The sequence below is a fragment of the Podarcis bocagei genome (assembly GCF_964188305.1).
Source record: "Podarcis bocagei genome assembly, chromosome: 1".
Classification (NCBI taxonomy): Eukaryota; Metazoa; Chordata; class Lepidosauria; order Squamata; family Lacertidae; genus Podarcis; species Podarcis bocagei.
The window spans coordinates 90,995,700-91,022,280 of NC_138125.1; the positions used below are offsets into that span (position 1 = coordinate 90,995,700).

Sequence of the window (26,581 nt, forward strand, 5' to 3'; positions counted from 1 at the left end):
TCCTGCGTGGGGGGAGGCGGAGCCTGAGGAGATCTGGAGGAGGAAAAAGAACAGGGGTTGCTTGTGAGGGGTGGCGGTGGGGGAAAGGTCTGCTCGAATAGGAGACGGGCACCGGGTTGGGGTGGTGGGGCTCCTTGCGCGCTTCTTTCCCTTCCCCCTCCGGCCCCCGGGTAGCGCAGGGGAGAGTGAGGGGGGGCCGCTGCCTCATTGGCCACTTCCACCTCCCCCCCGGCTCTTTCTGTGGGTCTGTCCCCCTACCCCCGCATCGACGTGCTGCTTGCCCCCCTCCCTTCGGAGGGGGTGTTGCTGGGCCTGCTGTTCTCCCCCCCCCCGCGCTCCTCACCGGTACCCGGTGAGGGTTGAGAGTGGGTCTGGCCTCAGCTGAAAGCCAGGATCCTGGACCCCTCCGGTGTTCGAGGCCTGGAGCTGCCGGCTTCTGGGGGGGAGGAAACCCTCCGCCTCCCCCCCCCCACTTCCTCGTCTCTGCCCCACAGGTAGGTAGTGTGCACGCGCGCGCGTTCATGTCGCCTGCTCTGGTGTCTGAGGAGATGGGGGAAAGGAGCCTCTTGCTCTTGGTGTAGGAGACCCCACTCCCCTTTGGAGCTCATAGCCATGCATGTAACCTATATTTATTATATATGATATATTATCTTTATTTCTAGTGGGTCACTTTTCCTGGTTGCGGTTGTAATAGGGAAAAGCCAAGTACCGAAAGTCTCTGGGGATTCGGGGTTTGGGAGGACCCTTGAGTTGTCATTGAGGAAGAAAGGGGAGGAGTAAATTGTGGTTTCTTTCTATGCCATCCTGCGTGTGTGTCTACTCAAATGTAAGTCCCGCTATCAAGAGTGTGGCTGGGATTTTGGCATGTGTGTGTGTCTTTGGAAAGGAGGTGAGGTTTGTGAGTTCTCTAAACCATAAGGCTTGGCGTAAGCATACTTATTTGGGAATAAGTCACACTGTGTGTACATTTATCTGAGAATGGAAAAAAGGTTTTTATATAGCGTCTTTTTGCTCTGCTACCACACGTGCACACAAAGACACATCTCCAGCAGAGGAATCTGGTTTCAACTGCAGAGATGAGGTATGGAGAGAGAGGAAATAAGCAAGAATCCACAAGATACTTGCAAAAGAGCATCAGGTAAGAAGTAGGCCACAGTTTAACACTGTGGTTCAAAAAACAGGATGTCAGCACAGATTAGGCTTGATGTTAAAATGAGATATTGATTTACTAGAAGTATAAAACGGGGTTTTAATCCTGATTTGGGATTTTATGGAGGAGTTGGTGCAGTTTTGGTGGCCATGTTGGCTAGTGACAATTTTCAGTGTGTAGTTGTGGAGTGTAGTTAGAGGTTATGGTCAAGTTGAGTGACTTCTACTGTCAAGGAATATTGGGTGAATGTGCTGTTTTTTATGTGTTGCGGCTTGTAACTTGTACTACCCTATTAATGTCATTTTACTTGAGTTCTTGATGTTGTGAATTTATGAGAATTGCCTATCAGGTATTTTCAAGAGGGAAAGTGAACAAAGAGCTCCTTTTGCCCTGAGTTGTGAAGTGTGGAAATACATGCAAGGAATTTATCTAGCTTCCGTTCTTACTTTGCAAACAAATTCTTCAGGGTTTGCCACAACATTGTTGGTTAGAAGATCAAAGCTGAAAGATGCTGACCACAACTTAGTGATATTTGTGTTTCATGCTTATTTTCTGTTGAATGGCTAAAAAGGCTAGTGGAAGTTCACTTTTGGAATAATGAATTTTCATAGAATACTGTATCTGTGCTCTCTCCACTCACAAATCCCCCTGGAATTCCTCCACATTAACCCTTTTCATTCCCACTCTACGCAACTGTTAAGCTCACTTTTCATTTTCCCAACCTCATTTCAGAAGCCACCTCTCCTATTCTGCAACCTTGCTTTGAATGCCTGTTTTCACCTTCATCCCCATATCCATGCCTCCCTCTCTCTTTTTGTGCAACCCCTGCACACAGACCACCCCCATAGTAACCTCCTGTATCTTCCTCCTCAAATACATTGCATCCACTAACCATCCTTTTCACCTTCCATCCAGTTATGATGAAGCCATCATCCCCTCCTGGGAGAGCCTTTTATTCCTCTGCTTTCATCTTCATCCCAACTCCCATGCCTCCCACTCCCTCCTTCTCTGCAACTTCCTCTGCACCCATTTTCAACTTCACCCCTTTTTCTTACCTCCTCCTTCCTATTTTTTTCTAACTCTGCCTTGCACACAGACCACCCACCAATTCCATGCCTTCTCTTCTCTCCTATTCTGTAGCCTCTTTTGCACATATACCCCATGCTGATATGCTACTACATTTTTAAGAGGAATAGAATTTTAAGAGCAAGTATGCTAGTTAGCTTGTGTTGATGGATGTTGTACATATATGGGTGTTTGCTTGTTAATAAAATATATCTTCTAAATTACTACATTGAATCTGTAACTCCATGGGACCAGAAATACATGGGACCAGACAACACATGAGAACAGAAATGCATTCTGTGAAGGTACTATTGAATATCTGAGGGCTCCACATTTTTATCTCTTTCACATGAGGCAGACCTGAGGGAGATGCTTAAAACAACCAATTTTCCCCTTTCAGTTTTCTCCCCTTTTTCCTGTACTCAAACAATGGCAGAAGCTTCAGTAAAGCAGGGATGTAAGAACACTGAGGGTTGTTGTTGTTGTCTAAACCAATTTTAACAAGGAGAAATACAAGAGGTGGGTACAACACATAAGCTAATACCAAAAAGCTAACACAACAGAGCCTTCCCTGACTTTTCTCACTCTACTCAAACTCTATTTTCAACTGCCACTCCCCCCTTCAGTGCTGCAAATTTGTGACTATCAGTTGTATATTTTAATTTAGGAACAAAATTCAGTTTCATGATCATAACAAGCTGAAAGATGTTGCTGTCAGGGCAGAAGCATATAGGATAAACAACTTAGCAATGTTTTTTTGGGGGAGGAAAAATAGTATTTTGATTCTTGCAATTCCTTGCCATGTTAACATTACAATATTAAAACATTACAAAAAGGGTTGTCATTCAGACTATTTTCAGCCCAAGTAAATGCTGATGCAGACTTCCTCTAGAAACTGTAAAATTGTGAAATGATTTAATTATCACCTTGGTAGAAAATGACACTTATAAAATAACTCACAGAACACATTTAACTTGATGCCAAAAAGCAAAGAAGTGGTTAGCAATGTAGCTGTAAAGTTTTTTGATGTAAAAAAAAGAGAGGTCTGTATAGCCAGAACCATTAAACCATTTATTAGCTGAACATTATTGCTCCCACCCTCTTGTACTCTGCATAACTTGCTACATTGGTTGGTATGTGAACTGAGCTATGTTCAAGGTATTGTAATTGACAGATAAAGCCTTGAACTACTCTGGGCCAGGTTACCTGAAAGAGCTGTTTGATCTCTTAGCTAATCAACCTGAAACCCTATTGGTGGTAGTGGATCCTAAAGATTATTTTATGGCAGGGGTGGAGAATCTGCAGTCCATGGACCTATTCTGGGCCACCAAGCCACTCAGTTTGGTCTTTGAGGCCATTTCAAATGAACTCTGCCCAACTGTCCTACACATGATGTCATTTTGATGTCAGGTGTGGGGTATGTAAGGGAACGGTTTGGCCAAAAGCACCTTGGCATACACTGCCAGTTGGCAGTGCCAGCAACACCCCTATTTTACAATAGTTCCCAAGTGCCCAGCTATCAACTAGTTGTTGGGTGCTTGGTAGCTGCTGTACAGGGGGCTTTGCCAGCCCTGTGTTTGGTGCTCAGGTGTCAAGCCTAGAGCTTGCAAAGACTTTGGGCTAAGCTTCCGGTTTTGGCACTTGACAGTCATCTGCTATCATTATGAAATCAGATGATTTATAGATGGATTGTCCCTCCCTTCTGTCAGAGTTGACTTGCAGGAGTGGAGGGTGATAAACATATGGCCCATTCGGCCAAAAAGGTTCCTCACCATTGTTGAGTGATGAATTGGAAGGAGCATTTTGTACGCTTGGAAGGCCCTTCCCTGTGCAATCTATCAGTTATCTGCTTGAAGCCACACCTTGTTCAGGCCTCTCCTGTCCCCTAAGGCTGGACTCTGTCTCTTTGTATCTCTGTTTCCTGTATGTTTATGATGGTGTTCTTGTGTTTTATTGTTTGTTTTTATTGATTTTATGCTGTCTTTTATTGTATATGTGTACTCTGCTTCAAACTTTTCTAACGTTAAGCAGTCTATAATCCCCCCCCCAAATAAGATAAATAGTATGGGGCACTTTTTTCCTTACCTGTACCAAGAACAACTCTCAGTGATAATCTCTATACAGCCTTGCCAGCTAAATAGTGTTGGTGTTATGAAATTCTTGGCTTGCGAAGAGAGTAATACTTAAAATAAAATAAACAGTTTCAACTTAATGTGTGCAGTGCTGAAGACTACCCAAATCCATGAAACTTTCTGCTTATCTTCAGTCTTAATTGTTTAGGCAGCAGACGGGTTTCAAAAGTGTTAGGAACAGAGGAATTTCATAATTCAACACACATGTTCTTTCTGACTTTAAAATATCCAGATGTTTCTGTTGTTCATTTCAGCCCATTTTTTTTTTAGTTTTCAAGATTTGTTTTTTGCAAGAGCAACCTGCAACACAATTTTGTAGTGTGGGGTGCTTTAGTACAGCATCACGGCTACTCTATTCTCCCCTACCTACCTCTGTATATACGTATGCAGTGCCAGTATTCTATGGCTACCAAGTATATTCAGCCCCCATTGGGCTGTTCTGGAGATTAATTTCCTACTGATGGTTTCCCCTCTAAATATTTGTTTTTAATTTATGAAAACCTTGGGGTTCTTTCAAGCCTGGTGAAACCTCCTCCTCCTCCTCTGCATGGATAGTTCCGAAGGGCTGTCACTTAGCTAATTTTGATTGCTATTAGTCTGTACAAATGCAGTGTGGAGTATGGACTGTTTCTGTTCAGGGTTCCAGCCACTCTGTCCCATTCTCCTCTCTGCCTCCCACAGGTCCCCCATCTAACAGTCAGTATTCTGAGCAGAGGTAGCAAACACACCTTTGTGCTGAATCCCAGATACATTAGAATCTTGGATTTCTGTGAACAGCTCTCAATTCTGACCCTGGGGACACTTTAAAGTAGTTTATGTGTGTGAACGAGGAAGTGACCTATCAAGACAGTGAAATGGCCTTGTCGATCCATTTTGTATCTGTGTCTTTCTCTGGCCATTGCATTCCCGCTCCCACATACAGTGGTGCCTCGCAAGACGAAATTAATTCGTTCCGCGAGTTTTGTTGTCTTGCGATTTTTTTCGTCTTGCGAAGCACGGTGTCGGGAAAATTTTGGAAAAGCTTCAAAAATCACCAAAGTCTTTAAAAACCTCAAAAAAGGCCACCACACCACGTTCTATGAGTTGCTCCTTGAAGTCAAGTCGCAACTGTATTAACGGTGTTAAGAAAAAGGAAACAAACTTGCAAGACGTTTCCGTCTTGCGAAGCAGCTCAAAAAACAAAAAATCCCTTCGTCTAGCGAGTTTTTTGTCTTGCGAGGCATTCGTCTTGCGAGGTACCACTGTAGTTTATAGTTGTTGTTTTTCATGACAGTCAGTCAGCATTTTGTGCCCAATGGATAGGTTTCAGAATTACCTGGTTTGGTTTTCCAAATGGGAAACCACCAGTAGGAAATTAAGCTCCAAAATTGTGTTGCAGGTTGCTCTTGCAAAAAACAAATGGTTTCCCATCTAAATAGATAGATAGATAGTACTCCTGCAATCTTCAGGGTTAGCTGGTTTCTTCTTGTGCATGGGTAGTGGTGTTTCAAGTACTTTGTGTGAGTACAAAATACAGTGGTACCTCGGTTTAGTATTTAATTCGTTCCGGAGGTCCGTTCTTAACCTGAAGCACCACTTTAGCTAAAGGGGCCTCCTGCTGCTGCTGTGCCGCCGGAGCACGGTTTCTGTTCTCATCCCGAAGCAAAGTTCTTAACTCGAGATACTATATCTGGGTTAGCGGAGTCTGTAACCTGAAGCGTATGTAACCTGAGGTACCACTGTACTTAAATATAGTTGATATGATGGGGAGAGAGATGGAGGTAGACAGAAACATACATATGCAAACCTGCTGAGAAAGTAAAATGCGGAGGTGCTGTTCCTGTACATGCATGTAGCAGCTTCTTTGAATTGTGGCTTTAGTTGGTTCGGATAGGAACACATATATAAAACCAGACTTTCATTTGCATTGCAATCATCTATAACAGAAAGCTGTTGATATTCTGCATTGGTGTCTGGAGGCAGTATTGAGCAGGATAAGGGCTAATAAATTGAAACTTAATCTAGACAAGACAAAGGGGTTGTGGAATAGGGGTTCATCCTGTTCCAAATTTGACAGTACTCTCCTTGAAGAATCACGTTCACAGTTTGGGTGGGTTGTGTGCTTCTGAACCTTGCTTTGTACCTGGGTGCTCAAAGAGCAGTTGTAGCCAGGAGTGCCTTTGTCCTGCTTAGCTGGTGTGACAACTGTGTCCATTCCTACGAGGTTGGACCTGGTCATGGTGACCATGTAGACGTAGTTGCATCCAGATTGGATTATTGAAGCATGCTCTGCGTGGGGCTACCTTTCCAAAGTTTTTTGAAACTAGTTGGTCGAGAATGCTGGCTTGTGGGATGATGTTACACCTGTCCTGCCAGGCTGCACTGACTACTGATTTGTTTCAAAGTATAAATCAAAGTGTTGGTGACTTAAGACCAGGATACTGTGGACAGCCCCCTCCTGTATCCTCCTGCCCTCACCTTAAGATATTACTGAGATGCTCTTCTCTATGTCCCAGCTGTAAGAACAGAAGGAAAGCCTGCCAGATCAGTCCAAAGGCCCGTCTAGTTCGGCACCTTGTCACGGTGAGCTGCCTTTGAGAAACCCACAAACAGGACCCAAGCACAAGAGCACTCTCCCCTCCTGTGGTTTTGGGCCACTGGTATTCCATAGCATGGACGCGGGTGGCGCTGTGGGTAAAACCTCAGCGCCTAGGGCTTGCCGATCGCATGGTCAGCGGTTCGAATCCCCGCGGCGGGGTGAGCTCCCGTCTTTCGGTCCCAGCTCCTGCCCACCTAGCAGTTCAAAAGCACCCTTAAGTGCAAGTAGATAAATAGGTACCGCTTTATATCGGGAAGGTAAACGGCGTTTCCGTGTGCTGCGCTGGTGCCGGCTCACCAGAGCAGCTTCGTCATGCTGGCCACGTGACCCGGAAGTGTCCTCGGACAGCGCTGGCCCCCGGCCTCTTAAGTGAGATGGGCGCACAACCCTAGAGTCGGACACGACTGGCCCATACGGGCAGGGGTACCTTTACCTTTATTCCATAGCATATTGCTTCTGACCACAGAGGTAAAGAATAGCCATTATGGCTAATAGCCACTTATCTTCCATGAATTTGTACAGTTCTCTTCTAAAGCCATCCAGGTTGGTGCCCAGCTACAGTATGATGCAGGCATGGTTGCTAGGGTCTAGATAAACATCCTTCTCTGCAGCTACACCTAAATTTTTTAACACTTGGATGCTTCCCCCCTTTTTTTTACAGTGTTTCACTATATGGCAAAAACCTTTTTGTTTGGGCAGGTATTGTTTTATCATTTGGGTAGATTATATTAATCTCTATTTTAGCTGCTACAACTTAGCTCTCTTTTAATTATATTTTGTTAATGTCTTAAAAAGAATTGTATTTTATTCTGGGTTTTAATTGTTAGCTGTTCTGAATGGTGCATAGGCGCCACTAGGGTGGGAAATTTATGTTTTATTGTATTTGTAAAATGTATCTGCTTTTCACTACTAGTAGGCCCAAAGTGTGTACAATGTCAATAAAACAACAAAATTCATAGTAATGTATCAATAAGACACACCAAGATAAACACAATCAGCATATGCATGTAACAGTGTAGCAACCTACAACGATGTTAACTGCACACTTCCGGATTTAAGTTCGACAAATGAGCAAGTCCAGAGGATACCTGTCTTCCATAGCGTTTCATTTTATTGTTGAATCAATCTGATTTTGGGTAAATCTTAACTTGGTCTTCTAATGTTGGTGGACACTGAATTTTCAACAAATCCTGTGAATTGTCTATTTCAAGCATTGATGGCATGTGATGATCTGTTAGTACTGATTAGTTTGCTTGAATTTATTTTTTCTGCTGGTTCTGATTTTAATTTTTATGGGTGCATGCTTTTAGTATTCTATGGATTTGCTCACTTTCCCTATGGTTTTAAACTTCATTTTTTAAATATTCATACATATAGTCACTCAGGTTATTTTGAGAAAGGTGACTAAAATGTAATAAACAATATATAATTATTATGACAACACAGTTGTAAGTGAGCTTCAGCTTTTTACTTCTTTAGAGGAGAGTGGCATTTACTTCACAAATATATTTCATCTTTATTAAAGTTTACCACCTCTGTTGCCCCCCCCCCCACCTTGTGATCCCTACAGTCATATCTGTCCAGACAGGTTTCTTTTATTATTTTAGTATATGATTTAAGATCAAGAAGAGGTTAAAACAACAACAGCTTTATTGTGTCAGTACAGCCAACATAATGCTTCTCTGCTGCATGGTAATTTGGAGGTCTGAGAAAGGGACTGTGGTTTGCAGAGCTTTCATAATACAGCAAAAGCTACAACATTGCATTGTTGGCTATTCACGAACAGTAGTCAAGTAATTCCTATAGTAGTCTTCATCCATACTTCTTCATGAAGAAGCTGATGGGAAAGGATGTGGCTGACCTGTAACTAATTTCCAGTGGCTTATTATATTTAACATTTGGGACATAGCAATCTTCTTTTTTTATGCCTGTAATCATAGTCCTTTCTGAACTGTTTATTCTCTTCATTGCTGTAATTTATGTGTTTGTTTTTCATATAGGCAACAGAAGGGTTCTAATGGGAGAACCATTCTTCTGAAGTAAAGGTTTGCTGGCTGGCTGCAGCTATGGGTGAGTTCTTGGGTTCAACTCAATTTAGCTCAAGTACATCAGCCTTGTGTTCATAATGCAAACCATCATTGAAAACAGAATTTTTTTGCAAGTGTATATTAAAATTTGGAAATCTATGTTAACAACATAAGTTAGAATATAAAGTAGTTCTTGAGACATTAGACAGTCTGAATATATATGAGTTAATAAAATGTACAATCAGAACAATCTTCAGATCCTACTTATTTTATTGGAGGTATTAAAAACAATAAACCTTGTTTTCAAAGGCATTTTATGGATAGTGGGTACAGATAGTTCTTTTTTCCTCTCTAAACAGATGAGCAGCAAGCTTTGAAGTCAATCATGCAGGATTTGGCAGTCCTTCATAAGGCAAGTCGCCCTCCATTGCCTCTACAAGAAACAGGGAAAGCAAAATCATCTTCACCGAAAAAACAGGTAATCCTGTAATGTGTTTGTCTTACAATGAAGAATGTATTTCTGCATTTGATGTGAGTGATTTCCACTTGCTGGGAATGTTCCACCTTGTGGTGTACATATTTTTGAAATTATGAGGTAAATGAAAGGGATATAGTGTTGCAGAACAGATCTTAAACAGATGTGTCCTGTGTACTAGAGTAATGCATATCCCAAATTCCCACTTCCCAATAGTTTTTCTTCCATTGCCAAAGAATGTTGCTTCAAGTGTGTGAGAATATTTGTTGGCCGTCTGCAATCCAGGGAGGAATATTCACAAATAATATTTATTCCCAGCTTTGTTTTCTAGTATGTGTGTAATTCTTTTACAGAATGATGTCCGAGTCAAATTTGAACACCGAGGAGAGAAAAGGTAAAAAAAGATAATCCACAAGTTTCCAGAATCCATTCTGAATGTTACATCCAGTTGATGACCCTCGGCAGATGGAAGGCTCTTTGATCCAGTAGAATGGGAATTGAGGCAATATTTAATAATTCCCCCTAGAACTCCCACATCTGCTGCAAAGGGTTACTGGACCCTTCAGAACAGTATGGACTATAGAATGGGGTGTGTGTGTGCAAAAGGAAGATGACTCTTTAATGATTACTGTGATCCCTGTTTCACTGACTAAAAATTCCACTGAATCAAATTGTCTTCTGTCAGTGAAGGAAAACCAGTTGGATGCAACCCATAATATTTTGTAGCTTTATGGAGTATTGGCAAAGCTTGATAGAGAATAGAGAGATGCCTATCCAACGTCAATGTTTAGAAAAGAGAAACTTAAGAAATGTGCTAAAAATGCGTGTATATGTGTGAAATATATATGTTGCTATCTTTTGCTCCTAGAATAGAATAAGGAGCAATATATCTTAATAAAATCATTTATTTTGACACATGCACACCCTATAATACTCCTCCTGCATTGCAGGGGGTTGGACTAGATAACCCTTGGGTCCCTTCAAACTCTACAATTCTATAATTCTAATTACACATGCAAAGTAAGCTCAATTATAGCATCCAGCTACTCCTGAATCCCAAAGAAAATGGGGGAGCCTTCATGCACCTGCGTGGTTTGTGATGGTCAGCTAGTTTCTGTTTCTGCTGAGTAAATTACTAATGTTCAGAGAGATCAAACCTGGAAAATGATCTAGCTTCTGTTCTTGTGCTAAAAACTGACTTCAGGTTATTTTGGTGAACAAATTTATTCTGTGTTAGTATTTCACCTCAAATGACTACACAGCACGTATTTCAAATCTTCAAGATAGTTTGCCTTTGGCATAGGAATTAATTTCCTAGAAACTCTTGGCCAAGTTGATGTATCGCAATTAGGAGAGTTTTACTTTAATGAGGTATTGACTCACATAGTTTAAGCCTGCTGCAAATCTTAAATAAATCATTTCTAAGCATGACTTTCTAACTTTAGAAAATCTTATAATGGCTGATAAAATCTATCTTCGGAAGCTGATTAGCTCGTTAATTCACTGTGCAAGCTGCAATTTGACTACTACTTTTTCAGCTGCAGTAATTATTTGGTGTAAGGTGGGTTGAAACAGTATTCCGGAATAGTGCAATAGTTTACCCAGCAGCAATCATGTACATTCAGTGATTCACTTTACTGAATGTGGGGTTATTAATTTGGGTGCTGTTTTTGACTTTTCAGTAAATGCACTTTTTAATAATTTGATTTTTAAGAGAGAGTGTGACACCTTATGAAAACATGCTTTTATCCCCACCCCCGGCATGTCACTATTCCATGAACAAAAAATTAACTTTCATCATTGTCATCAATAGCTACTTGTTTTCATGTTGGTGGATTTCCCCCCATATACCTATACCTTATATTACAGAATTCTACAGTTTCCTAGACCTGTCAAGCTAGAAGATATTGCATCAAAAGCTAAAGTTGCCTTTGGACAGTCAATGAATTTGCATTACAGCAATAATGAGGTAAAAGAATGGTTCTTGAATAGTAGTTGTTTGTGTTATTCCTTAATCACATCAGCTGTGAGTAGGTTGCATTGTGACCTTGTTCTGTGTGTATATTTTTCTGCCTGTAGCTGGTGATCCCATTAGCTACACAGGATGACCTGGACAAAGCGGTACAGCTTCTTGATCGAAGTGTTCATATGAAGAGTCTCAAGATATTGCTTGTTGCCCATGGAAACACACAGGTGTGTACATGTTATTTATACGGATGTGTGTGTGTGTATTCAGATATCATATGACACAAGTGAACTTTCTGTGTTTGGGACATGTCCACATGAATCCAAATCCATTGGTCTGTTTTGAACTAGCTTTGTTTGGTTGTTTGTGTGTTATCTGCTCAGGTGAAGAAATCCAGATGGCTGGTTTTCGGAATCTCTGTTCAGGTGTTCATTATGAGGATTAACTTAACACATGGGGATTAGAGAGCACCACCCGAGCTCCACCCTCTTAGGTCACACTCAAGAAGGTTCCCTGAGGTCCTAGCGTTCCAAAATATGTGAAAGCCTCCATGAGTAAAGGAGGCTTCATTAATGCAGATAGTTGCATTTGAACCCACAGAGGGCAGCAGGGAAGATGCAGAGCTAGTGTGCTCTTTCATGGATGCTTCCCTCCTCACATTTGAATGCCTGAACAGGGACGAGAGTATATGGAGGGCACTGGATTAGGCAGCACACTGCTGCTTTTATAAGTTGCAAACTTTTGCTTCTTACTATTTGCCTCGCCAAAGTAGTGGGAAGGGGTGATGTATACATGATCTGCGTCAATTCAAAGACTGCTAGCGACTGTATATTTTTTTATCTGTTAGTGCTGATAGCTGCCATTGTGTGAAAGATGGATGCAAAAGTATTTTTTCATGGGCTAGAACAGGCATTGGCAAACTCGGCTATCCAGATGTTTTGGGACTACAACTCCCATCATCCCTAGCTATCTGGACCAGTGGTCAGGGATGATGGGAGTTGTAGTCCCAAAACATCTGGAGGGACGAGTTTGCCTATGCCTGGGCTAGAATGATGATAAAAGTAGAATATTACTGACAGAAATAGAATATTTCTTCCCAGTTTTAAAATACTCTTTTTTACATATTTTTAATCTTTGAATTCCTTTGTTTTTGTAACTGGCTTTTTGAATTTGTGGTCCGAAAAGAGCTGCTAAGGTTGTGTAGGCACGGCAGCAAATAGCACCTGTCCTCCTTAACAGTCCATTCACTGAAAAGTACAAGAGTGGGAGGATTTCTTTTTTTTTTTTTAAGGGATAAATAAACTGCTCCATGCTTTCACCTTCAGAGTAATACTGAGCCTCTGCCATCGCTGGAAGATTTGGATAATACAGTTTTCAGAGTGACTGAGAGGAAAAACAGGCTTTCTGTAATAGGTAAGCAAACTTCATATTCTTACAGTTTTGAGTTGGTTGGGTGGTGAGTGGAGGGAATCAATATCTCTCAGTCTAATATACTTCACAGAGTTGATGTGAGAATTAAATTGAGGTCAAATTTGGAGATACAAATGTAATAAATAAAAAGGTAAGCATTGTGTGTGGGTGAGAGAGAGGAGACCAACGCATTGAGTCCTAGTGCAATGTGACTTTTGCACCCCTCTTCTCCCTCTGTAGCCCCTATTCCCTCCCCAAATCCTGGTTGGGAGGGTCAGGAGAACCCCCAGAACGGCAGCAGGCAGAGGACAGAGGAAATCATTCTGTCTGGCAAGCCGAAGTACTTGTGCTGACAGAACAATCACTTAAGTGCGGCATTGAACCGCACTTGGTAGACTATCTTTCTACCAAGAGATAGTCAAACCTTATTTCTTTTGTGTGCCTTGCAGCATCTGTGGGTGTTCAAATAAATGTCACATGCTTTGATACTAAAATCATATAAGTAGATGATTCTTTCTGGTAAAAGGATTTTTATAATTTACTCACATATTTCAAAAAATCCACAGGTTATTATAGTCGTGACAGAAGCTCTCCCCCTCCAGGATACATTCCAGATGAGCTGCACCATGTGGCCCGGAATGGCTCATTCACCAGTATAAACAGTGAGGGCGAGTTCATTCCAGAAAGCATGGATCAGGTGAGTGTTTTCTTTCATTTTCCCTTTAGGGGCTACTGCATTTAGGGGGCTGCTGCATTTCCTTTAAAAGGGGCTACTGCATTAAGGTTTTGCTGTTTAAGATCCTTTGTTACCTTCTTTGTTATCTTGACCTAACGGCTAACAGTCGACCATGGTGTAAAGGCCAGGGGAGATGCAGCTCTCCCAAAGGCAACTCTTGGTACAACTATATATGCTATGATCCTTCAGGCTTAGCCAAGCAGTGTTGCAAGTGGTAGAAAGGGAAGGAAAAACCTCCCTCCTTTTCTTCCTTCATGCCCCTGATGCTGCTGCTGTTACTGCTTGCAAGGTAAGTGAATGGGGGGGGGGGGGAGATATGTTTCTTGGGAGGGTTTCAGGGAGCGATGTGGGTTGGTGAATATTTACACAGGGACATTTTTCTGAATTACCAGATTTATTCAGAAAAATGGAATGAGATTTTTCTCATTCCCATCCCCTGAAGATCTCTGATAATTTACCAATAAATCTGAGGTGAGCTTGAGAAAACGTGCTCATCTCTAACACCAACACTTAATTATGCCCGGAAATGAACTGGTAGCCAGTGTATCTCCTTAAACACTGGTTTAAGGTGTTCCCAGTATCCAAATTTGTGCTTGGCTAGTGTCTACTTAGCTCATCATGCAGCTACTGGGTTACTAACAGAAGTTTCTGAGACATCTTCAAAGGTAGCACTATGTATAATGTGTTACAGTAAGCAATCCAGAATGTTAGCAGAGCCTGGACAACCGTAGTCTGTGTTTCCCTAGCTCGTTGCATGTTGCCTATGTATGTTACATCCTTGTAGTGATAGTTCTTCAAACTTTCTTGTATTTTTGTTTCCAGATGCTGGATCCGCTATCACTGAGCAGTCCTGAAAACTCTGGCTCAGGAAGCTGCCCTTCGCTTGACAGCCCTTTAGATGGGTAAGAACCACATAATCTGCGCTTCTTTCTGCTGTGATCTTTAAAACAATGAGGTAACAGAATTCAGGTAGTGCTTTACACAAGGATGTAATAGTTCAGTGTTTCTACTTATAGGGAGAACTACCCGAAGTCCCGGATGCCAAGAGCCCAGAGCTACCCAGATAATCACCAAGAGTTTTCTGGTAGGTAAAACAAATACGTACAGTTTCCGATGCTATCCTTACAAAATCTTCTACTGTAACTTCATTGTGTGTCTGGATGTATGCATAAAGTTTAACCTAATAACGTTTTATTTGTCTTTGAGGCTGTTGTAACAATGACAAAAGTATGAAAAGTATGAACAACCGTATGTTCATTACTATTTTTTGAAACGCTAGTAAATCAGTATATCAGTGGAGATGAAGCATGCACTTATAAGCCGCAAAAAATCAGTGGAGGCAGAGCAGAACTATCATGGCTAATAACTATTAATAGCCTTAACTTCTATGAATTTGTCTAAATCTCTTTTAAAACCATCCAAGTTGGTAGTCATCCTGTGGGAGTGAGTTCCATAGGTTAACTATGTGCTGTGTAAAGAAGTACTTTCTTTTATCTGTCCTTGATCTTTCAACATTCAGCTTTGTTGGGTGTCCTTGTGCTATGATAGCAGGAGAAAAACTTTGTTCTGTCCATTTTCGCTATGACATGCATAATTTTACAAACTTCTGTTTTGTCACCTCCTACTCGTCTTTTCTCTAAACCAAAAAACTCCAAATAATGCAGCCTTTCCTAACAGGGGAATTACTCTGTCCCCTTGATATTTTTGGTTGATCATTTGACTAACTCACTTAACTTTTTCATCCAAACCCAAAATAGCCCAATTGAGAACAGGAACTTAATTGTTTTTTCCTTTAGATTATGATCTTCCTATATTTGAGAAGTTTGGCAAAGGTGGAACTTACCCTCGAAGGTATCATATTTCATACCACCATCAAGACTACAATGATGGTAAGTTTGTGGGCCCCTTAACACTTTCGTGAAAGCTTCCTCCCCCCAAAAAACCATAATGCACTTTCCTATCCAGAAGGGAGGAAATTTTAATATTAAGTTGTGTGTGCTCTGCAATACAAAAAGGTATTTCTTGGTCTCCTTTCCAAGTTTGGAATGTTCCTTAATTCTTGATCTGTTGTATGCAACCATAACAGTGTGTGATGAATTTAGGAACATAATTAATTTTCATGAGTTTTCTGGATGGCCTAGAGGCGGAAATCACTGTTTGAAAGAAAAAGAAAAAGGAACCTAAATGTAGGATTGCTGCTTTAGGAACATAGGAAGCTGCCTTGTACCAAGTCAAACCCTTGGTGCAGCTATCTCAGTGTTGTCTACCCTGACTGTGCACTGTTCTCCAGGGTTTCAGACTAAGCTCTCTCTCTCAGCCTTGCGTGAAGACGCCAGGGATTGAACATGATGTCCTTCTGCATACAAAGCAAATGCTCTACAACTTCGCCACTTTCATATTATGTACGTGTTAGTAAACCCCTTTGAATTAGGTGGAATTTAATCCCAAATTAACTTCCATTGGCTTCCAGCATAACAAATACAAATATTACACAGAGGCAGCTGAGCCGGGTTTCTTGCCAACGACTTAATTGTGGATTCTGCTTTTTAAATAGCTATGGGAAATTTTCCATTGTTTCTTGTTACCCACGGGCATTATTGCAGTGTTTCCCAACCTTGGGCCTCCAGCTGTTTTTAAACTACAATTCCCATCATCCCTGACCACTGGTCTTGCTAGCTAGGGATGATGGGAGTTGTAGTCCAAAAACAGCTGGAGGCCCAAGGTTGGGAAACACTGCATTATTGTATCTGACTCTCATTTCAATTACTCCCAGTTTTAATAAAGGTAACAGTGTACTATATTTTACTGCATTGTACTATATTTTTAAAGCCATAGTTGTCTTTCCACAAAAGAAGTTCTCTATTTGCAGAAAGGGCTGAGATCCTGCGGAGTCTCGCCCTGGAGGAAAGAAGGGAGAGAGGGGAAGGCAGTATTTGCAAAGTTTCCACTGCAGCCCCCAGCACCACCCCAAGTTCTATTCCAGAATGGCCCTCAACCCTTCGAAACAGCTTTTCAGGGGGCTGCAAGGGGAAGGAATGAGTGGAAACTACCTTCATCTGGCAGGAGTGTCTCATGAGGAGAGATCTATTTCCTCGTTGTCACAGAGGAGCATAGGGCGCTGTCTTATCCCAAGTCAGACCTTTGGTCCATCTAGTGCAGGGATGTTTACCCCAGTGGTTCCCAGTCTTTTTTGATATGGCAACCCACATCAAAATTGACTTGGTATGGTGCCTATTGATTTATTATCACATAAATTTAGGACCTTAGGTCCTCATGCATTTTAACTACAAGTTTGCCAGTTTTATAGCTGTTACTTGAGGTATCCAGGCAAAAATTTCCATAACACTTTTGAGCCACCAGAAGGCGGTTTGCAAGTGCTGTAATGCAAAATTTACTCTTTCCCATGTTCAGTTACAAGTTTCAACACAGCATTATAATAAAAGTTGTAAGAGGTATTCATCCTACCAATGAAGGATTATAAGCAGTAATTATTTTGGGCTTACTTATAACGCCCTTGGCCAACTTGTACAAGCCTTGTGCCCCACTTGCAGGTTGGAACCCACTGGCTGAGAAACACTTGCCTGCTGACAGGCAGGGAATCACCAGGGTTTTAGATAGGAGACATTTTCCTGTACATGCCATCAGAGATTGACTCTGGGACTGCCTGCCACTGAGCTGTGGCCTTTCCCCAAGTTAAGTTCCTCCTTCCACACAGAAAAAGTTGTGTTAAGAGTTGGATCCAAGTCTGCTGAATGTGTACAATCTCCCAAGAGATGGTGCTAGATCCATTTCCTTTGGAAGGAATTTCCTTATTCCTCATTCATCCTATGCACTTTTCTTTATTTCTTTTTTAATCTAGAGGTAGCATGCTCTGTTCATTTGTGATTGCCATTGAGGTAGAAAAGCGTGGCTCTAGTCTATCCAGCATTCAGTTACAGTCCTTTGCTTCCAGTGGAATGTACAAATGGAAATAATGTTTCATGGTCCTGTATTGTAGGTTTCTTTGTTCATTTCTGCAGGCCGTAAAACTTTTCCACGAGCTAGGAGAACCCAAGGAAACAGCTTACGATCCCCAGTTAGCTTCAGCCCAACTGATCACTCATTGAGTACAAGCAGTGGGAGCAGTGTTTTCACTCCAGAATATGAAGATGGGCGGATGCGAAGAAGAGGAAGTGACATAGACAATCCTACTTTGACAGTCATGGATATCAGTCCGCCTAGCCGCTGTAAGGAAAAAAGCTGCATATAATGCCATGTGACAGACAAGTCCAGTAAAAATAAGGTAACTTTAAAATGATTGCAAAAGGAATTGTTTTTGAGAGAACAATCAGACTAGCAAAACAACAACCCCATACCAAAATATATATAGTGCAATACAAAACAGATTTCCTTTTCCATTCCCAGTTGCTGGACATGGCTGAAAAGTAATAGTCACTTGACAATGTAATATTTTGGAATATTTGGGGTCAGATGGGTCCCTCTTTTGTAAATTAAATTTTGTTATTAAAACCTATTAACACCAAATCTTGAAAAACAAAAACCTCTGGGACTTACTTTGTAAATTTTCTTTGCCAAATCATCAGTAAAATCCGTTGATGGCAGTCGCTGTCATGATCTTCTGGCATCTGGGCCAACACTTCGTTTCAGCATAAGACTCAATCCAGTATGGTTCCTCCATGCTAATAACAGCCAGTGTGGGTGGAAATGAATAAGGTACCCCAAATGCTTGACAGATTTTCTACCCCGTAGAAGTGCTGGACTGTACACAATTTTGTGCCATCACATTGAGGATACTCTCCTAGAGGTGGTGATGTCTGATTTGGGGTGAACCCAAGCTTAGCTTATTCAGTTCTCTATCCCTATAGGTAAAGGTAAAGGGACCCCTGACCATTAGGTCCAGTCGTGGCCAACTCTGGGGTTGCGGCGCTCATCTCGCTTTATTGGCCAAGGGAGCCAGCGTACAGCATGACTAAGCCGCTTCTGGTGAACCAGAGCAGCACACGGAAACGCCGTTTACCTTCCTGTCAGAGCAGTACCTATTTATCTACTTGCACTTTGACGTGCTTTCAAACTGCTAGGTTGGCAGGAGCAGGGACCAAGCAACGGGCGCTCACCCCGTCTTGGGGATTCGAACCGCCGACCTTCTGATCGGCAAGTCCTAGGCTCTGTGGTTTAACCCACAGCGCCACCCACGTCCCTTCTCTATCCCTATATCCACTGGTTATTAACGTCCCCAAGGTGTCAGTTCTTGACATTGTCAGTGGGTTGAACCTGCTTGGCTTGAACCTGGCCCTCTTGTTCTCATTTGGAAATGCTTCAGGAGAATGGCCTATGGTGCCTGGAGTGGTCACTCCATCCACCCTGTACTAAGACCAGCCATGGCAACATTTTCATCAATCTGAACAAGGCAGCTTTTCGGATCTTCATTTTTTTGCTTGTCTGATGATTGTCTCAAATAATTTCTTTTGCTATTATTTTAAAGTTTGCATGTACTTTCCCCAATCTCTACTGGACTGCCTGCGTGCCTGCTTTTCTTTTCAATTACTTTGAGTCTCTTTGTCCCGGTGAGTTCCTGTGCTGCTATTTGCGTGTTAGCAGTTTACACCTACAGAAAAGTAGGACAAGAATGACTTTCATATAAGCCTCCTGGCTCTTGTGAAGCAGCAGTCAGTGGTGCTCGTGGGTAGAGCCCCCAGGACTGTCCTTGCTGGAAAACCCACATGTAAAGCAGACCCCTTCAGACTCACCCTGATCACGCATCAGCTGGAGTTTGTGCCCGACATGCACAGTGACACTGAGACAATGGAGCTCAGCATGTGTATTCCTGCTTGTCCCTTTCTGCATTCCTACTGAATGCCTGCAGAGGGCCTATGTATTGCATGTGCCTATTTCTTTGGAAGAACGGCTGGCACAGACATCTCCCTAAAAGTCAAATACACACAGGTATCTTGCATTACTAGCTTCTAGCACTTTTGAGGAGAAATTGGTAATTCTAAATAGATACACCATGGGCACACCTGGGACATTAGGAGGAAATGTTTCAATACATTGTCCCTCACAAAAACTGTGTCATATTTAACAAAAAACTTTCCTCACACCTGACAGGGTAAAGTTACTAAGTTGAATGTGACTGAGCAACTGTAATGGTTTGTTGCCCTAATTGAGTACATTGCTATCATAAGCAACTATTTAGTTTCAGTCTGTACTAGGTGCCTCCTCAGTCCAAAGTAATCTTTTGTGTGAGATACTTTGGACTGAAAAGGCATCTGGTACAGACTGAAACTAAATAGTTACTTAACTATTAACTAATGTTCTATCCTTAGATGCATGGATAAGTTTTCAAGAGACGACAGCAGCCTGCCTATTAGTCACACTGCTGTGCTTAATGAGTATTTTCTTTGAGTTTTTGACAGATGGAAAATGTTTAGCATTTTTACAACATGCTATGTTGCAAACTGCTCAGGGGATATTTATTGATGCACATTTACTTTTAATAAATAATATTAATAGCTTAATGATTTTTCTGCCAGATAAAGTGCCACTTTTTTATTTTAAGTTAATTTAGTTGCATTAAAGTGAGGAATGCAAGAGTAGTTTGTGGCTTGCATTCTTGATCATTACTACAGATTGTTGTCTTAAAGGTTCTCTTTAAATACTTACGTTGCAAAATGCAATGTGTGTATGTATGAATCCTTGCTGAAACATTCCTTGAAGTTTTGATCTTCTGATCCTTTTTCTTTGAGTAATAGAAATTTATTTTTTTCATATTCTGTTTTCAGCCCCAAGAGCTCCAACTAACTGGAGACTAGGTAAACTCCTGGGACAGGGTGCATTTGGCAGAGTTTATCTATGCTATGATGCAGATACAGGACGTGAGCTAGCTGTTAAGCAAGTTCAGTTTGATCCTGACAGCCCGGAGACCAGCAAGGTAAGAGTACTGGTTATGGTTGGTTGATTGTTGTTGTTAACCACCTTTCACACAGAGGAGTGTCCCAAAGCAACTTACAGCATAAAATACATTAAAACTCAGTATAAAACATTAAAAAAAACTTGAACATGCTCATCCAGTAATATGTGTAATAGTAGGACAAATCTTACTTACCACATTAACAGGATGAGCATTAAAAGTTAAAAAAAAACCCTAATTCTCTTTCCCAATGTTTGAGGGCAAATGCTTTAGCCTGGCACCTACAAGCAAACAATGATTGCACCAGGCTTACTTCCCGGGGGAGAGTATTCCACAAATGGGCAGCCACCACTGCAAAGGCCTGTTTCTATGTTGCCTCCCTCTGCACATTCCTTGGAGGAGGCAGAACAGGACCAGGAATGCAGTGTCCAGGTAGCTTCATATATGAAGAGGTGCCTCTTGTATCTGTTACCCAACTACTTCCAGTGAGGCATAGTAGTTAGAGTGCTGGACTGGGACCTGGGAGACTAGGGTTCGAATCCCCACTCAGTCATGAAGCTTACTGGATGTGACCTTGGGCCAGTCACTGTCTTTCCCTACCTCGTAGGGTTGTTGTGGGGATTGAATGAGGAGGGGGAGAACCATGTACAATCCACCTTGAGCTCCATGTAGAAAAAAGGTACGCTATGAATGCAATCAATCATCAGTCAATAATATTCTGAAAATTTCCTGTAGTTTTATTTTTGCTGCTACAAGGTAACTTTGCCATGTGGACATTAAGGAGAGGTTGAAACCCAGGCCACTGTGCAGTGAAAATAACAGAATAAGGACTCTTAAATTGCTCAGGTTCATTTCAAAGGGACTTGGAAAAGTCCAGTCTTTATATAAGAAAATGGTAATTTTATGTGGTGTACTAGATAAAATAATAAGTACTGTCCAGTTTAGCCACGCTTATTTAATAGTTGGGGATGGTGGGTTTGCTAATTCCCCAAGTTCAAGGATTTCTAATAGTGAGCTAAAGGATGAGCCCCAATGTGGCCTTTGGAAGTCTTCAGTTCCAAGTGCAAGTTAAATGATGCGTTTATTGTTGTTTGAATCAAACCTGCTTGTCAGATTCTGTTAAGGCTAATGCTGTGCTCTTGCGTTCCAGGAGGTAAATGCACTTGAATGTGAGATTCAGCTTCTGAAAAACCTTCTACATGAGAGAATTGTTCAGTATTATGGCTGCTTGAGGGACCCTCCCGAAAGAACACTCTCTATATTTATGGAATATATGCCTGGGGTAAGCCAGAGATCTGGATATAGATAGTAATTTAATGTGGGCTAGTTAGAGTTAATGCCAGATAGGGGAAGGGTTCTTAGAGGATTGCTTCTACAAACTTGTGAAACATTTTTAAATGCAGCCATTTTTCATGCAAGAGTGACTCTACTCTTAAAAGAGGCGCTACAGTATTCTTATTCTTCCTTTGTCTGTAGGGCTCAATTAAAGATCAGTTGAAGGCATATGGCGCACTCACGGAGAATGTGACTCGGAAATATACCCGGCAGATTTTGGAAGGAGTTCATTATTTGCACAGTAACATGATTGTACATAGAGATATTAAAGGTAAGAATGGGAGAATTGTTGAAGGTGTGCACTTACCAAACAGTAGATAAGTAACGTGGCTAGAAAAAATAACAACTATTATCTAAATGCCAGTGATGAGCCAAATCTTTATGATGAAAACAAGACAATGTTTTATTCAATGTTCTTCTTGCAATTAAAATATAAATATATCTGTTGGTAGTTTACAATGTTTCAATTTAAGACATCATTTCAAGTAAGACTGCTAGAAAATTCTAACAGACTCTCTCATTCATACTGCTTTGTCAAAAAATTCTCAAAACATCTCCAAAGCAGTCAGAACATGAAACAACTCTATCATGGTACCAATAGGTGAATCTTTTCCATTTATTCATTGTGAATGCTTTTCCAGTACAGTGATACCTTGGGTTATGAATTTAATTCGTTCCGGAGGTCCGTTCTTAACCCGAAACCGTTCTTAACCTGAGGCGCGCTTTTGCTAATGGGGCCTCCTGCTGCTGCCGTGCTGCCATTCCTCAATTTCTGTTCTCATCCTGGGGCAAAGTTTGCAACCCGGAGCAACTACTTTCGGGTTAGCAGAGTTTGTAACCCGAAACATTTGTAACCCAAAGCATTTGTAACCTGAGGTACCACTGTATTTGGAATTTCAACCACAAAGGTTGGCAATATTTAGTGTTTACACAGTGCTTTTCTCAGTGCCTAAAGAGCTTCACATATACTACGATGCTAATGTGTAAAATGTTCCTCGTATGCCAGTATTATCCCCATATTGCTGAAAGAATAACAGCTTGCCTAAGATCACCAACGAGGGAGTTCATGGCTTAGTTGCAGTTTGAGTCTGGCTCATAGTCCTGAAATGGACACTGCACCAAATTCTCAAAACAGCCATATACAGTTCCAAAGCCCAGGGAAAACAGCATGGCAAATGCCCCAGGCTCACACACCCCTTGACACATAGTAATTTTATTTCTACTTCCTCATCCTGTCTCCTCTACCTTGGCCTACTTATGTGGGTGAAGTGCCAAGACACCCTGGATCATTTCCCAGGAAGTGATCTGTGTACACAAATGTATTAACTTGTATGCAAGGGCCACTGAATCAAACATTGAATTCTACGTTGAGCAGATGTATGTGTAATGTCATGTAAGATTCTGCTAGCCTGCTACCAGATATACATCAAACCTTATCTTTCTGTGTTTTGCAGGTGCAAATATTCTCAGAGACTCTGCAGGGAATGTTAAGCTGGGCGATTTTGGTGCCAGCAAGCGGCTTCAAACAATTTGCTTGTCTGGTACAGGTATGAAGTCTGCCACAGGAACGCCATACTGGATGAGTCCAGAAGTCATTAGTGGAGAAGGGTATGGGAGGAAAGCAGATATCTGGTATGTCTATGCTGTTCCAATGAAAATCAGTTGTACAGGGGTCTTAACATTAAATGGTATGCTTGACACACGTGTGTGTGTGTGTGTGTGTGTGTGTGTGTATTTTCATCTACTTAGGACACACTGTTCACAAATCTGGATTAGAAAGTTATGAAGAAGTGTCATAATGATATGGCATTAGTAAGCAGGGCAATATGACTGGTCAGTTGTGTACAGATCTGTGAAAAAATTCAGGTAATACATGTGAGAAAATGATCTCTGGAGGAGCCTGGGATGATCCATTGCCTTTTTGATACAGCTCACGGGCTCCCATTTTTTGAACTGATGCTCTGGTATGGCTTGGGTCTAGACTACTTCATGTTACAGGTGGGGTCTCAGGTAGTATTCTTCCCTACAAACAAATGTATTCCAGATATTTTTCTTTAAAAAAAGCTAGCATATCATGGAGAAAGCTTAGTTTTAACTCTTCACTCTGACATTTTATTATTATCGTTTATTATTATTATTATCATCATCATCATCCTGCCCTTTGTCCTGCAGGAGCCCAGGCACTTACACAACATGATAATAGTTACAATGATTAAAACATCTGAAATTCTCTATAATATAGAAAAACATAAGCAGTAATAAAGAACTGCTGAATCTCCAGACAATGTTCATGTCCTAAAAGCTTGGGCAAGCAAAAGTGTCTTCAAGTTTACAGCCAAGTGTCATCAGTGTGATAAACAAATGCATTCTACAGAAAGGGAGTCCCAGGATGCAACTACTGAGAAGGCCTTATCTCAAGTCACCATCCCATGACCCATACCATTGTTGGCATCACTTGCATTTAGTTTGGATTATGTTTCTGAAAGGAGAATTAACGATGTGCTTCTAATAGATTATTCTAGCTTCAGAGACTGCTGTGTGTGAGTTTTCTTTGTAAGAAGATTTGTAAGTTCTTTTCTTGCAGTGATTGCAGCTATTTCCTTGCTTTCCAAGGTATTTTATGTCATTTTTCAGAAGTATCTCACAAAGTGTTTGCATAAGATTGTTACAACAATAAGCATCGAAAACCTTTCCACATAAAAAAATGCAGTTGTTTGTTTTGAAAATGCTGTATGCCCTTTTTCTCGACAAGGGCAATGTGGCTCTCTTCTGAAGTCCCTGTGAGTGAGAGTTGGTAGAGTTGTCTGGCTCAGTCTGAAATTTCAGAGGAAACCATAATGCACAAACTGGAACAGCCAGTTCTAAAATTGAGGGGCAACTTTAAATATTGAATTAATGTAGCTCCAAACTTCTTATTCTAATTTTCTTCAGTACAATTTCAGTCTCCCACCATTTTAGAGATTAATCATTAATTTAATTGTAACACAAAGCACTTTTGCTGGCCTATGGTTTTTAGGTAAATGTGTCTACAAGTGTACAAACCCTTTGTGGTGCTGTTGGGTAATTAAGTTATTATAGATTGATCATTAGATCTAGCAACAAAATTATTATGTTCTGATTATTGGTATAATACACACTACTCCAACATGTGAAAGAAATGCAGTCTTTTGAACTGAATGTAAGTTGTGCTCTTTAGATATCCCTGTCTGCTTACTGCAGATAGTAGAGATACTTACTAGTTTATGTGACTTCAACTTGCTTTTCATTCTTGACTGTTACAGGAGTGTAGGCTGTACCGTGGTAGAAATGCTCACGGAGAAACCACCTTGGGCAGAGTTTGAAGCAATGGCTGCCATCTTTAAAATTGCCACACAGCCAACCAATCCCCAGCTGCCACCTCATGTCTCGGACCACGGTCGGGATTTTCTGAAGCGAATATTTATTGAGGCCAAATTGCGACCATCCGCAGATGAACTGCTAAGACACACGTTTGCACATTATCACTGATGGCCTGCTTCAACCCAGCTGTCACCTACTGCGTTTATTTTCTGACTGCACTTTTTTTTTACACAAGGTTGAGAAAAGACAAGGGAGAAGTTGTTTCTCTTGATTCTTTATTTCATATAGATTGTTAATAATCTCTGCATATTTACACTGCAGATTTCGTTCCCCATTTAGGACTTAAGATCTTTTTGTTTTGGTGATGTACTGATGTGGTTCGCATAAAGCACTTTAGTACATATTCATTCCTTATTTAAGGGGGGAAAGGCAAGTTTTGGGACTGCCAGGAATTGTGTGTTAAGGTTTTTTTTCCTAGCACTACTGATTAACTCAGGATGCAGGAAAAATATACATGTTGTTAGCAGATATAGAAAAGGAAAATGTGTCCAATTGTTCTTTGTAATATGTAGATAGATGCCCTGGGAGGTTTTGGTTGTGTTTCAGCTTTGACATGAGGCTCATCCACAGTATTGGAAACAGGTTTAAAAGCTGCAAACTCAAACTGCCGACCAAGGTGATTCTGGAAAAGAAATCTGACTAGTGCATCGCCTGCAACCAAATGTATATTTATAATTTTAAAAGAATATACAGGAGGGTTCCCTAGCTGAAGTAGTTCAAGAGTCTTTTGAGTCAAGTAGTTCTGATGTGTGAATGTTCTAGACCAGGAATCGTAGATAAACAGATTACTGTAGATCCATAAACCTTTACAGTTGAAGAACAGGCTTCACATAACGTGCCACAAGTTAGTTTGCTTAATCTGCTAAGAACTGCAATGAGTTGTGCTGGACGGGGCCTCTGGTGGCCAGGGTGAAGGCTAGTTTCTCTCTTGATAATTTTCTGTTCTGCATCCTTCATGCTGTCCCAACTGGTCTGTCTGTTGCATAAAATACTTAATGAGACCCAGTCTTCCTTCCTTCCTTCCTTTATTATCATGCTTACGATGAAATTTTAAAGTACTTGAATAGGTATCAGTGACAAAATTAAGCCGTTACCATTTATGTTGATGCTAAACAGAAGTCTTTGTGTTAAGTACATTTGATTTAATAATCAAATAGTATTTGCAGAATTTGCATCATGGTGAGCCTGCAGAATTTGGCTTTCCAGATTTTTTATATGGAGTGTAGACGATCCCTCCTCTTTTTAAGCAAAAAGAGAAAGCAAGCTGAGTAGAAATAGATATGGAGGTTTCCATGTGCATCGCAACAATATAAGTTCCGGCACACTGACCCTGATGGAGGCACAAAGAATGAGGTACCATTTTTACTGTCCTTTTTCTAAAGTGCATTTTATACCTTATCT

General features: G+C 41.2%; 1 protein-coding gene across 2 annotated transcripts; it reads left to right on the top strand.

Annotated features, from left to right (window-relative positions):
- On the top strand, positions 1 to 26,181 carry MAP3K2 (mitogen-activated protein kinase kinase kinase 2). 2 transcript variants are annotated; one of them, XM_081197183.1, is made up of 17 exons: positions 1 to 494; positions 8,926 to 8,995; positions 9,312 to 9,430; positions 9,781 to 9,821; positions 11,297 to 11,396; positions 11,507 to 11,620; positions 12,719 to 12,806; positions 13,370 to 13,500; positions 14,362 to 14,441; positions 14,556 to 14,623; positions 15,336 to 15,428; positions 17,559 to 17,765; positions 20,319 to 20,467; positions 21,597 to 21,728; positions 21,923 to 22,052; positions 23,236 to 23,413; positions 25,063 to 26,181. In XM_081197183.1, exons 2-17 carry the CDS (start codon positions 8,992 to 8,994, stop codon positions 25,286 to 25,288), a joined length of 1,860 nt encoding a protein of 619 aa, XP_081053309.1. In that variant the 5' UTR covers positions 1 to 494; positions 8,926 to 8,991; the 3' UTR covers positions 25,289 to 26,181. The 2 variants fall into 2 exon arrangements, with proteins under 2 accessions (XP_081053309.1, XP_081053310.1); XM_081197184.1 differs by lacking the exon at positions 1 to 494 and adding an exon at positions 6,730 to 6,909.
- The last annotated feature ends 400 nt before the right edge of the window (positions 26,182 to 26,581 follow it).

What these genes read in the sequence shown, in the direction of transcription:
- MAP3K2 (XM_081197183.1), top strand. An exon ending in GAACACCGAGGAGAGAAAAG is followed by an intron (nt 9,822 to 11,296) that starts GTAAAAAAAGAT and finishes CTTATATTACAG; the next exon opens with AATTCTACAGTTTCCTAGAC. An exon ending in TGCATTACAGCAATAATGAG is followed by an intron (nt 11,397 to 11,506) that starts GTAAAAGAATGG and finishes TTCTGCCTGTAG; the next exon opens with CTGGTGATCCCATTAGCTAC.